The 20,400-nt window shown below is 44.2% G+C and overlaps 1 protein-coding gene across 3 annotated transcripts in view; it reads left to right on the forward strand.

Moving 5' to 3' along the window:
• Positions 1-20,400, forward strand: part of LOC104522508 (rab GTPase-activating protein 1-like) — a 35,929-nt gene that overhangs the window by 9,306 nt on the left and 6,223 nt on the right. For 2 of the 3 annotated variants that reach the window (XM_010164825.2, XM_029084234.1), the window contains exons 2-3: positions 10,914-11,006; positions 18,352-18,462. In XM_010164825.2, coding sequence (XP_010163127.1) covers positions 10,914-11,006; positions 18,352-18,462 — 204 coding nt within the window. Of the gene's footprint in view, positions 1-10,913; positions 11,007-15,311; positions 15,351-18,351; positions 18,463-20,400 lie in introns of those variants that run through there. The other variant, XM_010164826.2, reaches the window with a different exon arrangement.

Here is a 20,400-nt window from a genome sequence, read left to right on the forward strand (position 1 = left end):
TGTAGGTGAATGTTAGTTTAAAATATTCTGTCTTCATTGTCTACAACAATTTTCACTCTTTTTTTAACCCAGTTCTCAGAAGAATTTGGCATAAATTCGCTGCTGGAGTTGGAAAATGCATTTCAGTGGGTTTTTATCTTGTTCAGTTTGTGCTTTCATGCACCATTCAATATGCACATTTTTTCTTTATTGCTTCCTTCTAGCTGTGTCAACATGAACTTCTAAAAAAAATAAAATAACATAAATGACTGGAGCGTTGGTTATGCTGGCTGCTGATGTTTTAAACCTGTCAGCTTGTCTCTTGTGCTAAGAAAAATCCAGATGGTTTGATTTCTGAGTAGCACGTTGACTGTGCCAAGACAAAGCTCAGTGTGTGTACAAAGCGTTGTGCTTTTGCTCTAAGGTAGAGTCACCAGAATAATCCCAAGTGGAGATACCATGGCACTTGTTTGTCCTTTACCTTGTGGAGATCACAGGTGTTAAGTGTGAAGGGAAGAACAAGCAGGCAGAGATTGTCCAGGCTTGGGTTGAACTTCCATAGCAGGTCAGGCAACACGGAATTCTGTTATCCCAAAACTCAGGGTCTCCTTCTTTCTGTGGCAAGAAGGAGAAAGTTGGACTTGTGTCTTCTTTGTGGCTGTTGGTACCAGAGGGTGAAAATAGTAGGAGCTGGGTGTTGCTGCTAATATTAACTGGGTCATTCTCTGCAAAAAGTGGGTGTTTTCCCTTTGTAGGAGCCCTTTCTTTCGTAGGTCTCTCTCTTCACTGGCAGCAGCAGCTTGATTTTGCAGTTACAGTTGGCAGCACGGCCACATTTCATCTTCTGCCTTCAGCCCCTCCTGCCTGATGCAAACCTCTTGCTTCGTCAGTGCTTAAGATGCTCTTGGGATTTTCCCCGCGAGATGATAAAGCGGAAGGTCTCGAGTTCATTGGTAATTGATTTCCCTGACAGGGGCTCAGTTGGACATAACAGATGAGCGCAGGAGAAGTGGCAGACTCAGCCGGTATTGCTAGTGGAGGTGCTGGAACCAGAGCTGGGGCAGTGACCAGCAGAAGGTTTAAGAAACCAAGCAGCAGCTTTGTACAGACGGGTTTGCTTATCGGTCCGCCTGCCTCGCCTCTCTCGGGGCTGATGTGCAGGGCTGCTCTGCGATCCCCTCCCCAGGGATGCTCTCCAGTGGCTGCTCACAGTGTGTTAATGGTTGACCAGTGCTTTTCAACTCTCCCAGCCAGCTCTCCCTCCAGTTACCTGCCAGCTCATTGCCAAGGCCTTTTGCAAGTACCACAGAGGCTGAAAGGTGCACATTTGGCAAAACTTGAAGCCTCATTAAATGCATTTGAGGAAACCTTCTCCTCAGATGGAAGAATTCCAGAGATAACAGGGCAGGGGAAGGATTAGCTATTGCACCAAAATGCTCTACCACGCTTCAGTGAGCATTTCTGGTACCTTGGACGCTGTCCCACTTGTCTTTTCAAAATGCTAATCATCCAATACGTGGTCTTTAAAAATTTATTTTTTTATTTTAAAGTTTTAGCAGTTGTCTTTATGGAGCTGGGCAAGCAGAATGTTGATAACTTACTAATGTTTTCAGTTGTTTCTGGAAGTCCAAGGACTTCATGTTTTGCTGGCCTGCAAGTGCTAAGGACTGAGAGGGGGGGAAGTGTTGTAATTAGCAAACCCAGATTGGCATTTGGATATGCCAATGGGATATTCCATATTGTAGCACGTCACATTCAGTGTATTAATGAAGGTTGACTGGAAAGCTGCGGATTCTCTCGGATCACTCAGGCTCTCGCTCTTCTGGGAATGTGGGTTTGGTTTCAGGATTGTCTCTGCTCCAGGATCGCTGGCTGGGGACAGGCTGGGCATCGGTTGGTGGGTGGTGAGCAACTGCACTGGGCATCACTCATTTGAATATTCCATTATTACAATTATTATTATTGTATTTAAATTATTAAGTTGTTTTTATCTCAACCCAAGAGTTTTCTCACTTTTACCCTTCTGATTCTCCCCCCCATCCCACTGCGGGAGGGTGAGCGAGCGGCTGTTTGGTGTTTGGCTGCTGGCCCAGCTAAAACCAGAACTCTAACAGCATTGGGAGGAGAGGTTGTTTCTTTGTGAAGTGATGCAAGAAAATCACTGGGGGCTTTTCCCTGAATTTGTGCTTCTCTTGTCCCCGGGATGGTGGTGAGGACTGCACTTGTCTTCCTGCTTGCTCTTCTCTTCTGTTGCTGTGATGTGCCAAGAAATACAACCAAAGCTCTCTGAGTGTTGTGGGCCTGGGTTAGCTCCAGCTGGGAACCAGACACACCTCCAGGTGGGGGAGAGCTGGGGGTCTGGTTTTGTGCAGTCACCGAGGATGTTTGTAAAACCTTTAGCACCAAGTGCTGTGTGCCAAAAATGTATGTATGCAAGACACGCAAAACCTCACGGAATTGTTATGTTCTAAGGTACAAACCAAGGAATAAATTGTGCAATGGAAGATCTGCTTTTGAGAAAAACACTGTTATCCAGAGCAGGGGGATGGCTGGTGAGAGTCTCAGCTCCCCCAGTTATCTGATCCTAATCTGTGGCCTCAGGTAGTTTTGTTTAGCACAGTCTTTTGTAGCAGAGTTCTCATTGCTCAGGCGTTGTTTAAATTATGCCAGATAACAAAAGTGACCTGTATGCAGATACTTGCCATCTAGAATGTTTCACATCTTTGTACCCTTAACCACAGTATTCCTGGTGAGCAGAGCCAATTTAAATGCAAAATGGGTGCTTGCTGCAAAAGTGGATATAGCTGTTTCCTGTCATGGAGCTGCCCACTGTGCTCAAGCCCTTACCTGTACAGAGAGGAAGCGCTTTTTGTCTGGCTGAGCTGCTAGACATCAGCTGCAAGTATAGAAAATAATCAGCCGTTTCCAAGCGCTGCTTTTAAGCTTCTCAGGGTGTCTCTTTTTTTTTTTTTTTTACTAAAACTAATAGAGTTGAAGTGGATAATAGGCCCTCCATATCTCAAAGTGAAAATGAATTTTTGAATGCTGAAAACCAATTTGGGGATCTGAAAAGGAGTGTTTTGAAGAATCTCTGCCACAGGGCAGAACATCCTTTCCTTGAGCTATTTTTTTTTTCTTTTTTTAAATGCAGATTCCCCTGCAGTCAGTATACCCGCCTCTCCAGCACTGTGGTGAGTGCAGGAGTGTGACACCAGTGTTTAGAGCTACAGCTCAGGGAATCTGAATTTCATTCTCTTTTCCTGTGTTGCCACTGGATTGCTGTATAAGGAGGATTATTGAATATTTCTCAATCTCAGGTTACTCTTTTAACTTAGTTAACTGTAGTGCTAAACTAAGCCTAACCAAGCAGATCTTTAAACAGCAGGGCTAGGGAAGAATAATGTGTTCTGCCAGGTTCAGCAGGATTAGATGAATGGAAATACGTCGCAGGGATGAAAATCTGACAAAAGGCTCTGGAGTTGGAAATGATCCAGCGTCACTGACTGGAGCTGCTGCCATTTTGAATCACAGTAAATTGTGCAGGTGCTCTGTGAATTTTGCAACCTGCCTTTCCCCTCTTTTTGTAAAACCCTGCAAGTGTCTCAGTTGCAATTGAGATATTTTGATAATGAACTGATGTGGAAGATGAAATAAAAATAAAAATTCACAGCAAAGCTGTTTCCTTTACCTCCAGCCAGGTTTCAGACTGGATTTGTGTTATCCTGAAGAGTCCCTTCAGGAGGTGCTACACCTACAGAGCTGGCAGCGAGGTGACTTGCAGGAGGAACAAAACTCTCCCTCTGCCAGGAAGGGACACTCAGGAGTGCTGGTGTGCAGCCAGCTGCTTCGCTGAGATAAAAAGAGCATTTCTGACAGTTCTTTTTTCCAGACGTGAGGTGGAGAGAGATGCTGTTCTGCAGCAGGCATCCAGACAGGCACATGTTAAGCAGACGATCTCTCCAACACAACGTACGTTTCCAAGGAATTTCAGGGAACATCTCCTTCCTGCCGGCAGAGATGGTGAAACAGCATCTGTCATTCGGGGTTTTTATTGCACTGAGCTCGAGTGGAATAATGGCACCATGGACCCACCTTTATCCTCTGTGCCCACCAGCCCCAGCACCGCAGGCTTTGTGCTGCTGGCTCACCCAAAGCCAGGCTGCAGCCGGGGTAATGCCGGAACCAGGTGATGACCAAGAGGCTGCTCCACAAAAACTTGTTGATCACGTTGCCCCAAAACCAGGGGTTAGATGATGTCTAATGAGATTTGTGGTGTGTTTTGGAGTTGGGGGATGTCTTGGTCCTGAATGCAATGCTGTAGGTAGGTGGAACGCTGATGAGGGCTGTTGTTATCAGCAAGCCCTTCATGTGATAAAAGGAGAAATGGGAATCCTTCAAGCTGTGCTTCAGCTTGTGGATATTCTTTAAGTAGCAACTGATTTTAACCCCTACGTTTTTCTGCAAATGAATGCTGCAGATTTTCTTCTCTGCAGACTACCCAGTGCAAGTAGTTTCCTGAGAAATTATGATTTTCCCTTTTTCCTCTCAGATTTCATGCTTGTGGCTGTTACCTCATTGGAGATACAGTTCTTCAGATTGTATTGCATAATATCTAAACACGACATCCCACTTACCCCCTTTAAAGCCTAATCCAAGAGATGAGTCTGTTGTGTCAACGCGTTACTGTGGGTTTTGTTCTTTCTTTTCCATCACTGCATCCTCCCAAAGAAAACTTAATTGCTTATCTACTTCTGAATCTTATTCCCAGTGACTGACATTACAGGATATTTCTTTGTGCCTTGTGGCAACTGCATTTTAAGAAAAGTACGAGACAGTTATGGTTACGCATAGCAATGACTGCACAGACCAGTAAGCACTGAGTGAGTTTCTTCGTATGTTTTTCTTACATTACAGCCTTAATTTGGCCTAATAGTGTTTACATAGAGTTATATTATCCTTCCTTGAACCTGCTTGTCTTTTAAATATGAACTAGAACAAACTGATCCAACTTCGAGCATGTGAACTAAGACAATGTGTGTGATCTGAAATTTGTTGTTGCTCATCTACTGTCTGAGGTTCTGTTCAAAGCTTTACAGTCTTCCTATGACACGCTTGGCAGATCCAAGCATCATTTTGAAATTAAATTGCTTTTAATATTGTTTTAAATCACAAGGTGAAGAAAATGTGCGTAACTCAGATGTCCTCAAGAGGGGCACACGCAGCAGTGGTTTGTGAGAGCCACTTGCAGCCGGTACTCCTGGCTGTGTGCAAGGGCTGAGCGAGACCAGGCTGGTCCTTTCACCTCTAAGCCAGGCTTCCAGGCATCCCCTCTGCTTGGAAATGGTCCTGCTTTTCAGCAGGGGGGAGTCTGGGTTTATCGTGGGGATCACAGCCCGAGATGCGCCTGATGGATGGGTGGATAATGGGGAAGCTGGGCTGCAGTGTCTGTGGTTGCTGCCAGTGCTCTCCCAGGTCAGTCATCAGCACACAGTGTAACCCTGTCTTTGGAGGGATGCAAGTGCCCTGCCTCAGTCTTGAAATACCAAGCGAATCCATCACCAGTGAAACAGAAAATTAAGTCACCTGCTTCAAAGAATGGAAAAGGAAAGCATTGCACATTTTGTTAAGTGGCTTTTTTCCTTTCTTTTTTTTTTTCCTTCCACACTGAGGTGAGAACTAAAGAGGAAAAAATAGTAAGAGTGCAGAGATCACAGAATATTGGCTACATTGTTAGTGTGATGGGAGAATATATTTTTGGAGTGTTTATGCAGTGCTAGATAGAGAAAAGAAGTGGGACTCTGGGAAAGAGACACTGCTCAGTCTGGCATTGTGGCCGTGGTGGAAATGAGAAATCAGGTAATAGGACTTTTCTGTCTGGATCAGCCTCTGGCTGTCTTCAATATGTTCAGGAAATCACTTTACATCTCTGCTTCCATTTCCTTGGCTGTCAAATGAACATAATGATAACTACCTCCTCTGAGTGCTTGGTTAGAGCAATAAAACAATTTGGAGGGAGGAATCATAGATGCATGATCCAGCCAGGTCAGGCTGAACTGTGTAAACAGCTGGAGAATCACAGAATCCCAGAACTGCCTCGATTGGAAAAGCCCTTTAAGATCATCAGGTCCCATCATGAACCCAATACTGACAAGTCCCCGACTGACCCATGTCCCTCAGCACTATGTCTACACGACTCTTCAATCCCTCCAGGGATGGGGACTCCACCACTGCCCTGGGCAACCCCTTCCAATGCCTCAGAACCCTTTCAGCAAAGAAATTCTTCCTCACATCCCATCTCAACTGCCCTGGGCACAACTGGAGGCCATTTCATAGAATCATAGAATGGTTTGGATTGGAAGGGACCTTAAAGCTCATCCAGTTCCAACCCCCCTGCCATCAGCAGGGACACCTTCCACTAGATCAGGTTGCTCAAAGCCTCATCCAACCTGGCCTTAAACACTTCCAGGGAGGAGCAGCCACAGCTTCTCTGGGCAACCTGTTCCAGTGTCTGACCACCCTCACAGTGAAGAACTTCTTCCTAATATCTCATCTAAACCTCCCCTCTTTCAGATTAAACCCATTTTCCCTTGTTTTGTCATTAACTGCCCTTATGAAAAGTCCTTCCCCAGCTTTCTTGTAGCCCCTTCAGGTACCGGGAGGCCACTATAAGATCTCCCCGGAGCCTTCTCTTTTCCAGGCTGCACAGCCCCAACTCTCTCAGCCTAATTTCCTCTTGTCCTAAGAAATTGCAGGGTGAGGGAAAGGTCTGCTGGAGCTGAGTGTGCAGGATTGCCAGAGAAGGTGAGCGGATCATCCCAGCCCTGTCTGAGCAGGGGGGCGGCTAAAAACAAAAGTATTTTTGTTTCTCACCGGTCACACATCACCTCAGTGCGGTGAGTCCTTCGAGCGTTCAGCGCACTGGTTTGTGGGGTTTTTTTTTCAGAAAGAGGTTTTGCTCATTCAGTTTTTCTGCGTGGATGTTTTATTAAGATGCTCTGCATGGCTTTTTCTCTGTGTACGACTAGTTGTGACATGATTTTATGCTTGAACACAATAAAATAAAATGAGTCAAGGAGATAAGATACTGAGATAAACAGATGAGCAATGTTTATAAACCATAAGAGTCTCCTAAATTTGATAACCATCATTTCTAGCCAATATACCCCATGGTGCTAAAGAAAGAAGAAATCAATATTGCAGAAGCTTTTACAGAAAATTTATGAGCACACTTTGTTCAGGAGCAGTCCATGAAGATTGAAGCATAGCTAGCACTGTGCACTTACTTATGAAAGGGCTGACAGAGAAGTCCCTTGTTGAATTGTCACAAACTGTTCCAGGGAATTAAATTGAGGAATATGGAAATGGGCTTTTAAATTTTATTTTTTTTTTTTTCATTTATTAGTGTATACCCGGAAGGAAGAAGTGCTGTAATGAATTATCAAACTCCTTTGAGTAATGTGGCTGAATAGACAATAACAGGGAAGCACAGTCCCTGCCAAAGTTATTAAGCTTACCCACTCAAGTTTATATTTTATGGGATAAGTGGATTAGTATGGACTGGTTTTCTAATAGGAATTTCCCCCACCCTCCCATTCATCCCCAAACCCTTAAAATAACTCTCACTGGATTTAGGTGCTGCTTTCCAATTAAGAAATGGATACTCATATGCATAGGTCAGGATATTCTTTCAGCAAGCACAGAGGTGGTGTTCTCTGTCACAACACAATGCTTACACCCTGATGCTTACACCGTTGGTGATGTGATCCCTGTTTCAGGTATTATTTACCGTCAGTGTTACTAAGAAGGTGTGGCCATGCTGTTTGCTTGCTGGAGAGCACATGGATCACCCTTCACCCCAGGCCATGGCCATGGAAAGCTCTAGTGATGAAAGAGGGAGCTTATCCCCCGTACAGCTGCAGAGGACCCAGGCGTGGTCCTACTCACAGCTATGAATTAAAATTTAAGAAAGTAAAGGAGAACAGCCAGGTAAGAACAGTTGGTGGGATGAATTTCCAGGCATTAACAAATGGTTGTGAACTGTCAGCGAGTGGAAACACAGACTGTGAAGACAGAGGAAAACAGAGTTAAACGAAGGAGCTGGCTCTCATTTTCCCCTGCTTATCATACGGTTTTTGACGTGATGTGTCCAGATTAGGTTCAGGTGCTGTCAAGGCAGGTGATTAACTTCCGAATGGACTCTGTGCAAGTTAAATTCTGCCTCATCTTGATAGACAATACAAGGTGAAACCAGAGAAATAAGGCTGCTCTCGGGCAGCTGAAAAATTAGCATGTAAAAAACAAGCAAGGAGATCTGCATGCTGCTGGCTGTGGTGTGTGAGGTTGTGTTCCCGAGACGCAGCAGTCATCTCCTCATGCACAGGCTCAGCCCATTTGCTCTCTCGGTAAGAGTCATTTACTCAGATCATGACCTTTATGCTGTATTTTGTCTCTATCTCCTGGATTATAAAGAGAAAATGATGATTTTCACTCACAAGTAATTTCAGCAAATCTTGTGGTTAAGTGAAAAGGGGGCTCCAGGCAGCTGCAAAGGTGAAGCTCTTGGTGGGTCATTGCGGTGCTCAGTGGAGACCGTCCCCAACAGCCAGTGCCGCTCATGTCAGCATGGGGGAACTGCTGGGGGGACAAGGATTGTGACTGTGCAGTTTTTACCTTTGCTTTCCACTTTTTTCTCCCTATTTACACACAAAAAACTTGTCTTACATCTCCTGTTCCTTCAGACAGTGGCATTCTTATGGAAGAACTCATGCGGCTGTGTGGATGAGAGGCTTGTTTCTCTCTCTGTGTAATGAGACTTGGTTCTTACGTGTACCTTAAAGGCTTTAATGAAAAGCATCAAGAATCAGGACAATCTTTGGTTGAACAGATGGTCTTCTAACTCACACCGATGTTGCACCTCTTTGCCATACTACGCCACAACGTCTCTTTCATATTTATCTTCGTTTTCTGACAGTTGCACATTGGAGCACAAAACTCCACAACAGCACAGGAGAAGTAGGTTTGGAGGGTGTCCTCGTAACACCCCAGCATGGCAGCCATGATCTGCTTCTCTGAATAAGATCCTGGTGAGCATCATGGAAGGAGGGAACAGATCAGGCTTCGGATGTGTGATTGGTTTGCTTTATTTAGAGCACTACTTTGAAATGATTTCCTATTGAATATAGAGGAAGGGTGGGGAAGAACTTCTGACAAAGGCAGGTAGTGACAGAACAAGGGGTGATGGCTTTAAACTGCAAGAGGGGAGATGGAGATGAGATGTGAGGAAGAAATTGTTTCCTGTGAGGGTGGTGAGACACTGGCCCAGGCTGCCCAGAGAAGCTGTGGCTGCTCCTCCCTGGAAGTGTTGAAGGCCAGGTTGGATGAGGCTTTGAGCAACCTGGTCTAGTGGAAGGTGTCCGTGGTGATGGCAGGGGGGTTGGAACTGGATGAGCTTTAAGGTCCCTTCCAACCCAAACCAGTCTGTGATTCTATGATTAAGTGGCCTTAACAGTTTCAAGTTGCAGCCAAGACAAAAGGGGACGGGTTTTCATCTTGAATGTTGCTCAGTTGAAACATAGAAAAGCATCTCTGATTCTGTCATTTCATTGTGTTTTGTACTATTAAGCATCATCAAAGTGAAATTCTCTTGTATGTTTGTCCGAAGTGCTTCATGGTTTTACGTTTACCCTTTTCTCTTTGCTTTCTTTAGGAGGGCTGGTTTAATATTTCATCAGTAACTGTGGGCATTAGTGCTGCTTTATTAGTGCTCCCTGTGCACTGTGCTTTGCAGATCATGGGTTTCACATCTTCTACCTTGACCTCCTGGAGGCCTCTGCAGGGACACTGAGCACTTGCTTGGTCCTTTCCTGTACTGCAGAGGAAGAAAGTATTGGGCTGAAAAACCAATAAAGGGACAACAACACCACAACTACATGTAAACACGTATCTCTGCTCATTGGCAGTGATTTTTTGCCCTAAGGCAAGGTGACAGTAGCATGTCCTCAGACCAAGAGTCAGCTAGGCATGATCAATATAGGCAAGAGGAACAGATCTATACATAACAGATCCAGGAAGAGAAAAAAAAAAGAGCGTATGATTCCGAGTTGTGATGGTACATGGCGTTAGGGATCTCTCCAGCTGCCAGCAGATGACCCGACACTTAGCAGGGCCAGCTTCTGGTTTTAAACAAAGCATCTCCGTGCTTTGTTTAAAAGACCATGGGTGTTCTTTGTGTATCTTGTTTTAAGGTGAAGCTGTGTTTTCCCAGAATCAAGCTGTCTGGGACTCAGCCTTTCTGCAGCGTTGTTTATGGAATTTGCTTGTGATTTGTACGTAGTCACCTCACAGTTTCCCTGCTGCAGCTGGAAGCGAGCACTGCAGCATCTCCACCTTTGCCATCAAGAGTCTGCTGCCAGCCTGCATGAGGGCATTGGTCACAAGCTGTAATTTAGACATTAATACTATTTCAGCAATAAAAACCATTACTCTGATCTCCCCCAGGGAGTTGTCCACTCCTTTTGCATGCATGCTCCTTTCTTCTAACCTCACTTTTAATAGTTTTCTTGCTCAGGCGTTGTTTTGGTGAATCACACATATCAAAGCATATTTCCCTCTTCCCTGTTCTCTCACTCCTGTCCTTCATGCTTTTTTTTTTCTTGTTATTCTTATTGAGATGTCTCTACTTCATTCTTGTTTTCCTTTAAATATTTGGATAATGAACAGCAGCAGGCACAGAAAGATTTCTGTCGTTATGAACTGTATTGGTAAGTGTTTGCCATGACTTGCTGAGTAGGGACGGGGGGGCAATGGGGAGTGACTTTATTCAGCAGCAGCTTTCCAGCCTTTCCTGGCCTTCCTGTTTGCATGGAGAGCTTTCAGACAGCCTTTCCGGTGTTCCTTTCATCTTTAAATGCATGTTTTCCAAATGTGTTCCGCAGGTGCCAACAAAAAAACTGAAGAAATATGAGAGAGAGTACCAAACAATGCGAGAGAGTCAGCTGCAGCAGGAAGATCCTATGGACAGATACAAGGTAGGGGAGATGCTGTGTGGGAACCTGGTTCATTGGCTGGATCCCGTGGGGAGTGACCCGGTCCCAGCGGTGAAGCAGAGGTGCATGTACTGCGCTCACCTCTCTGGGATATGCTGATGCAGACCTTAGGGAAGTGGCAGGTGAAATTCATCCCCTTTCTTGAACAAGCACTTTGAACACTTGGACTTAGTGGTTTTTTTTTCCAGGAATATTTCAGTCATGATTTGTAACTCTCAAGACATCTGCAAGTAGCCACATATAATATTTTTCTTCTTTCAGTTTATATGTTTGTAGGTAACTCTCCTGCTGTTGCACTTTTACGGGAGATCTTCATGAGACGCAGAAACAAAGGGTGATTCTCAGCTACAGACACAAAAAGGAGAGAAAATACACATTGTTCTAGCACAAGCTGTGTGCAGTGGCATCCACAGAGACTTTTGGAAGATGAATTCTTCCTTGACTGATATGATCCTTGTTATTCATCTCTGTTTATACCAAGCGTTAGTAATTTTTTGTTAATATAATGCCTGGTACGGTGGGTCCCAGAGCTCTCCTGGGGTCCCACAAGGTACTACTGCCATAGAATTGATAGTGATAAATATCCTGCTTTAAGGCAGCAGAGAAATAAAGGTTCAATTATTAATATGATAGCTTGATGGTTCACCAAAAAAAATAATAGTTGTTTAATTTTGGGTCAGCATTGCTTGTCTTTCCAATGTATTTGCTGTTATTGTCACTGCTACATTCTGCTGCCGTAGGTTTTTGTGTGATGGAGGCTCAGCCCCTAGACTTACACTTCACTTAGTGTTCAGGATCCGTTTCTTGCTTCCCCTGTTTGGAAAAATTCAGTGAAGCTGCCAGAGGTGAAGCACTTTACTGCCCGTTGCCCAGGTTAGCTGGGAGCTGACATGACTTACATCTACCTGTACTGTTTTCCTGCTGCTCTTCATTGTGCCTTAATAAGTTACATGACATTGCAGTTGGTACAGAGTTTACCAGGAGCGTGGAGTCGTAAATCCTCATACAGGGTGCAACAGGTTTCCGTGGTCTGTGAACATAAAGTGCACCGTGTTCAGAAAACCACGGTATGAAAATCTGTAGTGAACAACCGTGCTGTAAGTCAGAAATGTGATGAGTTACAGGTACAGACAAAGTAAACCTGAGTTGTTGGTTTTTTTAAAAAAAAAAAGGATTTACCTGTGAAAAATTGTTTTGAATGTAGTTCTTTTGATGTCAAAGGGTGTAGAACTAGGACTGCTGTAGCAGCCAAGAGCCAATAGTGAGTGTCACCTGTTTAGGAAAAAACCCCACAACTTGCTGCTAAGTATTTTTCCAGTGGTTCACTTATAGTGCTGTGGAATTAAAAGAATACTTAGAAAACAAATAAAGCTTCTTTAAAGCTCTGTGGAAGCATATTAACTAGTTAATCTTGGGTAACGGATGGTGAAGAATGTGATCCCCAAGCTACAAATGAGGATACAGAAAGTGACTCTTTGGCCACTGTTGATATGAGTCAGGGTCACAGCCAAGATGACAGCCTGGGGAGTTGGCTCACATTTTTGCAACTGGTTGTGTGAATTATTTTTTTTAATTAAGCCTGATTGGGTCTGATCTTAGCGATGCTGTGAGTAGAGAGAGTCCCTGTAACTGGTTAGTTGCACATTAAGTTCAAAGTTCAGACGCATTCTTCAGCTGATGAGTGTCATGGAGAAATGTTTGTAAGTGCTCTCTGTTCCTTGTCTTGCTTGTTTGATTTTTATTAATGTGCCAAGTTGAAGCTGGTGGGAATCAACATTTCAAGAGTGTTTCCAGAGGGCAGTAAGAAACACAAATGGTGTGGATCCTCGCAGGCAGAAAGGGGAGAGCCAGCTTCACTTGTCCCTCAAACGATCGTTCTGCAGCCTGTGTGTTCAGCCTGTGTGTTTCATTTTGGCAGCATCAGTGCTAGACTTTGCCCAGCTGGGTTTGGTCTGGGCAAGAACTAAGTCTACGCTGTTGACAAGCATGTGTTGGCTCTGAGCATGGCGTTGCTGTTGGCTCCCTCTGGCCTTGCACACTCTCTTTGTGGGCTCTGCCCGAGAGCCCCACGTCCTCGTAATTTTTACAGTTTCTCTTCCTAGAACAAAATGCGGTTTTGGTTTCCTGCCCAGGAAGGGGATGTTTTTTGGATGGGATTGCTGGAGTTGAGATCCCTTCAGAATATTCCTCTTGTAGGTCTAGGAGGAAACAGACTTTCAGTCTGTTGATAGTTTTTAGTTATAGCTGTTAGAGTTGTTGTTGTTTGCAGTGTGTTACAGTTTTTATTGCCCATAGAGATTTGTCAGAGACTCTGGCACAGGTGAACTGCAGTGATGAAGGATATCTTGAGTAAGACACCTGCCTGTGACCTGGCCCTCAGTGGAAATGGCTGGATGGACTGTTGAGAGAGTAGGAGACGGCGGCAAGCCGCTGCAGTGGCAGTGGGTCCCCTGCCACACTGACATCTCCTCCTCCTGCTCCATCCCCTGAGGGCCACGCGGAGGGAACTCGCTGGAGCTGGCGCAGCTTTGGCCTGTTGGGTCTGACTTTCACCCCGTTGTCCAGGGGAGACAAGGACTGGACCAGAGTGGGACAAGAGCGCGGCACGCTGCTTCGTCTCCTCCCGATCATGGGGACAGTGGGGCTGAGCAGCCTCCTGTGAATCACCAGGGAAGAGAAGCTGCCTGCAGGAGGGCAGCTGGGTGTGCCCAGGCAGGGTGCTTCTCCATCCCACCCACCCCAGACTCTCCATAAACTACACAAAAGGGCTATTTTCGTACCGTCTGGCCTGCCATTAACCAGCTGCGTTTTCTTGACAGGTTAAATTCATGTGCTACAATAAGCTGTGCTACTTGCCACAGGAGTTCCTGCCCAGCTCGTATTTTACATGTTGATTGTGATTTGAGTTACCAAAAGAACAGTATTAAAGAGTGACGTTATTTTTGCTGTTTGCTTCCTTCTGTATTTACAAGTATTATTTAGGAAAAGTGTATTTTTTTTACGGACACCTTTTCACTTTATTTTCCATTGCTTATAACAGGTTATCATTCACATTTTTGTCAGATTTTTAAAAGGTGCATAAGTAAATCTGTTCTAAATTGCCGTTTGTCACCAAATTTCATTACATTTGCTTGAAATAAGTTACAAATTGCCTATAGAAGACAGGAAGAAAAGAGAGCTGCATGTGCAGAAAAAAAGAGCAATATAGTTCAGATTGATATTTTTCTATCCACGGTGGGGTTTTTTTTCCTGTGTTTGAGAACTTCTGTAACAGGGTTTTTGGCTGACTTGATAAGAAATTGCTGGAGTTGAGCTTGGGACTTCTTGATTTAAAATAAAGAGGCTCTAAACCTACCAAGAAGGGCTGGAGTTTTGCAAGCAGACCCTGCTTGTGTACACAGTTCTGTTCTGAGGGTGGAAACGCCTTTTCCTCTGTGGACCTCGTTGTGCAACGGAGAAGTTGTCTGCCTCAATAAATGTGTCATTTGGATAATAGCCTTTTGTGTGTTTGAAGTGGAAACAAAAATTAATACACTGGTTATTTTTATTCAGAGTCATGGTAACTGAATGAGGAAAAACAGAAGATAACTCTTGATGTGGATCGTTGGTTAGCTGTGGTTTTTAAAAACAGTGTGCTGGGGCACTTCTGGGAATGCTTCTTCAGAGTCAACAGAGAGAAAACACAAACCACCTCCAGGAGCCTCCGTGTTGCTTCCCATGAGAGGTTTCCCTGGATAGTCTGCTGGAAAAGCCTTTTGGCTTTCTAGATGAAGGTTCACAGGGTGTTCCTTCCAAGCCCCTCTGCAGTGGAGAGCCCTTTCCAATGGGCTTACCAAGACATCGGTTTGCTCACATCCAGAAAAGTGAATTTTAATCAGTGTTTTCATTCCTCCATTGAGGATCTGCTCATGCCCAAAGATGTGGCGTTTGGGCGTTTGCTCATCAGAAAACGTGACACTGAATTGCTTAACAGGGTTTGTGACTCGTTTACACCCCGCCTGAGTGGCAGCACAGAGAGGATGGATCATCACCATTAATCTTGTCAGAATTACTCCTGAAGGGAGCAGAGGGTGGAGTTCAGCCTTTCAGTCTTCCTGAGTTGAGGCTTGCCTGCAGCTTTCAAATTTGCCTTCTTCTTTCCGTCCGGTGTGTGATGGAAGCTGGAGTAGATCCTCTTTAAAACTCAGAACAAAAAACCCACTGAAGAATCAGCTTTTTTTTTTTTTTTTGCTGTCTTTGTTGGTATTTAAAATTATTTTATATCCTGTTTTCACTGTCTTTACACCAATGGTTGAAAGCAGTAATTGGTCTGTGACTTTACAGGAGGTAAGTTCATTTGTGTTTGTTTGTATCAGCGATGTTTGTCCCATTTGGAAATGCAGTATCCTCCTTTTAAAAGCTAGCCAGAGTTCATCAGCTGCCTTTTGTAACAGGAAGGAGGGATTTGGGAAAGGGGAATCTTGTTTTACTGATTGTAGAAACTGAGCAATGCCAAAGAGAAGGAAATTGTTGTCGTAGTCAGTAAATTGTTAGTGGTGTGGAGAGAAAAATGTTTAGTGGTGTGAAGAGAATAAGCAGGAAGCTGTCTGTTTACACCAAGGACAACTAGCAGGTCTGACCAGTTGGCTCATGCCAGGTTACAAAATGCTGTGATGCGAGTCCTGCTGTAAGGAACCAGCTCCATCTGTTGAACTTCATACCATTGCGAATGGTGTTTTATAAAACCCCGTCAATATTTCAGAGCCATGGAAAATAGTTTGTTAGATATGAAGAGAGCTGTTTGCTATTTTTGTTTTGACTGAGTAAGTCAGGTTTTATTTAGACTGAAGCAGATTAAGAGTTTCCTCCTGAGGAAGGAGGCAGTTTTTCACTGCTAGGTCTGGGGGAGGAGCTGGAAAAGACAAAAACCATCTAATCGTGGGTATTGCCCTGTGTGGAGGGAAGGGTAAAGGTGGCCCTGTAAGAGACTTTCAGCTGGCAATTAAAAGTATGGTGAATGAGATGAAAACATCTCTTAGCTATTGACTGGATGCCCAAGGTAAGAGATCTTTAACTTACTAAAAACATGCCATGTAAGTTCTAGTTTAAGAGGAGGATGGTGCATTTCCAACCACGTAGCTTGCTTACACACTTGTCTGCGAATGCAAAGCAGGAACTTCCAACTTCACATTGTGCGGCTTGCTTTGCGGACACTGAAGCTTTTGGCAAAAGCAAAGCAAAAATGTTAAAGCAAACTTCTTTCTGGGGTTATTTTGTGAAAGTCTGAAGAATTTGCTGATTTCTCCCTCTAAGCAACATCCCTATGAAAAGGTATTGGTGCTGCAGCACCTGGCAGCAATACCATCCTGATCTGGTCCCAGTTTTTAGGTGAGCTCAAGTCACTTTCTGACAACTGCTCACTGTGTCTATAAAAATCCACATTTCCAAGATGGTCTGAACAAAGTACAGAAATAAAGACATAGGAGAGCATTTTAAAATTATTATTATTACTATAGACTGCAATTTGGTTTTACACTTTAAAGTTTTTATTATCCTTATAGAAGAATTTTAGTTTTAAATATTCCTTGTCCCAAACAGAACACAGTGCGATTCAAATTAAGAAAGATCCCCAGAGTTACCTGTCTTTAAGCAGTGGTTATTTTAACTGTGTGAAAACAAAAGTACTTTACTTACAGTTTCTGTAACAGAACAAGTTATTTAAAGTATGATCTTTTGGAAAGGAAACAAACTTACTTTCCTGTACCGGGCAGGGCATAATCTAGTTGCACAATAGGGTCACATTAAGGAGAGAGTATTTGCAGAGGCTCTGCTTCCTGCCACAGAGGAAGCTCCCGCACAGAAGAGACCTTTTTTAGCATCCTCTTAGAGCCGTAATTGTCCTTTTTTGTTTAAGACAAGCATGCAAAATCTTCTTGCAACAGAAATGAAAATTGCAGTTTCGCGGTGATGAGTTTGGAAAGCAAAAAACTGAGCGTGGTTGGTGAGCAGGAGGAAGTGAAGGCAGGTGAATAATGTGCTTACACAAAGAAATCACATTTTGTAGGAAGGCATTCTCTGAACAACTCTTGGAAATTTTTTGCTGTTGTAAGTGCTGATACATATTCCCTTTTCTTGGAAAATATAACTTACCTTTCAACTGAACACTGGCCCTTTTTGAAATCTCAGCATATAGGTTATTGTTCCTCCACCTATGAGTTTCCACGTGAACTTGGTATTTTTTCCTTGAGTTTCCATAGCACACAGATTGCTTTTGCATTCTCTTTTGGTATGAAAGATTCACAGGCATTGTGTGACTGAAAGCCAGCACATTTTTTGCTCTCTTAAAATCCGTTTGAGGATTTTAGGCACCTCTGTCTGTCCCACCTGGCTGTGTTCTTACAAAGATGAAGATGTGTATTTGATGTGGACTCCTGGAAGTCCACTGACCCACAGACATCTTTTCAATATGATTCTGTTTCTCAGCCTTAGAAGAACAGTCACTGAAAGTGATTTTTTTAAAAAGCATGAATTACTTCTGTTCATTCTTCTCCAGTATTCTTACCTTCTCTAGTTAGTCATTTCTGCCCGTGCAGAGGGGCAGGGAGTGCAGTGCAGGGGAGGACCAGGACCTGCGGGCTTGAAGTTCTGCATTTTGTTTTGCCGTGCCTTGCCTGCCGAGCAGGCTCTGGGCCTGTGCTCCGGGAGGGAGGTCCCCTCTCCATCTGGCACTTTTTCTCAGCGAGGATCCTGTAAAACCTGCGCTTTTGTCACTGATGCAAGTTACAAAGAATGTGCACAAATGGCAACACAGATTATATGAGCTTTGGGGAGTGCCCTGCTAAATGCTGTTCTTTACTGGTCCCGCAGAAGATGGGAGGTTGGCACTAAATCATCTACAAAATAGACCATTTTTATGGATTCCTGAAGAAAAAAAAATTGTAAAATGGAGCATGACAGCTTTCTACTTTCAACTGGAATCATTATTATGAGTATCTCTTAACTATTCCCTGTTCACTGCTGATGGGTGGGATTTTATCTGCCTAATTTATTTCGATGATAAGCAAGCAGAAACCAAGTGCTTTCGTGGAGAGGACTGTGTTTACTTTTGACAGAGAAACCCTACAATCAGTGTGTCATTTATGTGACACAAAACACAACCACTGGGATGTAAGTGGAATCGCTGCATTTGCACTGCTGGCTTAATTCACTGTTGTTTCCCAGAGCAGCAGTCCTGTCTTAATGTGCACTCTTGCCTTCTCGGTGTTTTACACACACAATATAGTCACTTACTGCTCTTGAATATTGATAAGGATTAACTTCCTTCTCTGGTTGTTCTTTCTTTCTGCAGAGGGAGAACCGCAGGCTCCAAGAAGCAAGCATGCGGCTGGAGCAGGAGAACGATGACCTTGCCCATGAGCTTGTAACAAGCAAAATTGCCTTACGGAACGACCTGGACCAGGTAATGCCAACAGAGCAGGTCTGAGCTCAGGCCTGGCAGCATCTAGGAGCCCTGTTGTGTGCTTGAGCGAAAGCATGAACACAATATTAAAAACTTTATTATAAACTTTTTAGCAGGGCCTGTAGTGATAGGACAGGGGGGAGTGGTTTTAAACTACAAGAGGGGAGATTTAGACTGGATGTAAGGAAGAAATTGTTTATACTGAGGGTGGTGAAACCCTGGCCGAGGTTGCCCAGAGAGGTGGTTGGTAGAAGCCCCATCCCTGAAAACCTTCAAGCTCAGGTTGGACAAGGCTCTAAGCAACCTGATGTGGTTGAAGATGTCCCTGCTCACTGCAGGGGGGTTGGACTGGATGGTCTTGAAAGGTCCCTTCAACCCAAACCATTCCATGATTCTATGATTGGTTACTTGTGTTGTTATTTTCCTGACAACCTCATTTCTAGTTGCAGTCAGAAAGAGATTTCTGCAGACATGCAGCTGTGGCATTCACGGTGGTGTCTTGCCAACTGACTGCACCTTCTCTGTTGTGGATTGTTTCAGAAAACGTAAGCCATAACCTTTAGGCAGATAATAAAAAATGAACATTTACTTGGAAAAGGTATCACATACTCCTTGAAAGACTTCATGTCAAGGGAAGATGCCTTGCAGAATGTCTACCACCTTACGTGGATCTGTTTTTCACAACAGTTTTAATACAGCTAACAAAATTCAGAGATAATGAAGTGGCACAGCACCAAAAATTTGAAGGGCTCCTGCATGCCCTCTGATAACTGCTTTTGTTTCCTGCAAAGACTGGAATGTGGACAGCAGCAGCATTCAGAGCCCTTTATCTCAGAGATGACTGTCAGAGAACTACACCCTCAACCCTCCTCTTTCTGGAGTGTTTTATGTAGTGTTGATAAATTCCTCAACAGCCATTTCCAGGTACTGAACACAGGAGGGCCATGCTCCACCCCACCTCATGATTAGTCCCTTGCTCGGTGAGAACTGTAGCACCTCTTGTAAAATCTTTTTTGCAAGGGCCTCTCCATTTATTTCCCGTAGCTATTTGGTTTTCTTTATCTAAACCCAGAATTGTAAACATTGTTGACCACAGTTGTGCAATTTGTATTCCTGCTTAGTCAGATCTTTGACAGTTAGGCTCTGCTTATTTGGATCCATGTGATTCTAAAACCCAGAGCCGTCTTGGTGAGCAAACACAGGCAGAGGTGCTGTTTGCATGATGGAGTGGGCAATCTCGTGTGAAGGCCAAAAGCCACGTGGTGAGGTGCTCTGTCTTCCTCAGGAACAGCTCTGCATAAAGCAGCTTTAAGTCTGCTGCTGCCCATGCTAGTTTGTCTCTCAAGGATCATGACATAGCTGCCAAGCACTTACCTTTGCCAGTTCCATTCCTTCCTCTCCTGCTAAAGAGCAGTAATTCTGTAGACGAGAGTGGCTCCATGAAGTTTTCCCACACCCCGCCTCAGTTACCTGGCTCTGAAAGAAAAGCTTTGTGCTGCTGCACTCCTCATCTGCAGCTGCTTGGAGAACCTGGAATGAACACACAAAAGGAGGAAAGATGTGTCATTCCTTCAGAGCATGATTTAACTTAGGTCTTTCGTCAAAAATAGCCTTGTCATCCCCGAGTTCTTTTGTTTTAAGATGTCAGCCTTCTCAATTTTCCGTTCTTTCACTGCTTGTTTCCCTTTCTCCCATACAGCCATATACACACTGAGCAATGCAGCAATCCTCAACCCATCTCTTCAGTTGTGGCCCTGGTGGAGCTGCTTCTGCTACCCACAATCTCCACTGACACCCTCATGATTAATTAACACTGTGGCAGATAGATAAGCTAATAGCTCTGGCAGTGGTGGCAAAGCAAACTGCAGCTCAGAGACAAGTCCTGTACTGTTATGTGGTGTTTACACATTTCCCCTCTTGGATTTTCAGCGAACTAAG

The sequence above is a fragment of the Antrostomus carolinensis genome, unplaced genomic scaffold (genome assembly GCF_000700745.2).
Source record: "Antrostomus carolinensis isolate BGI_N321 unplaced genomic scaffold, ASM70074v2 scaffold36713, whole genome shotgun sequence".
NCBI classification, from domain to species: Eukaryota; Metazoa; Chordata; class Aves; order Caprimulgiformes; family Caprimulgidae; genus Antrostomus; species Antrostomus carolinensis.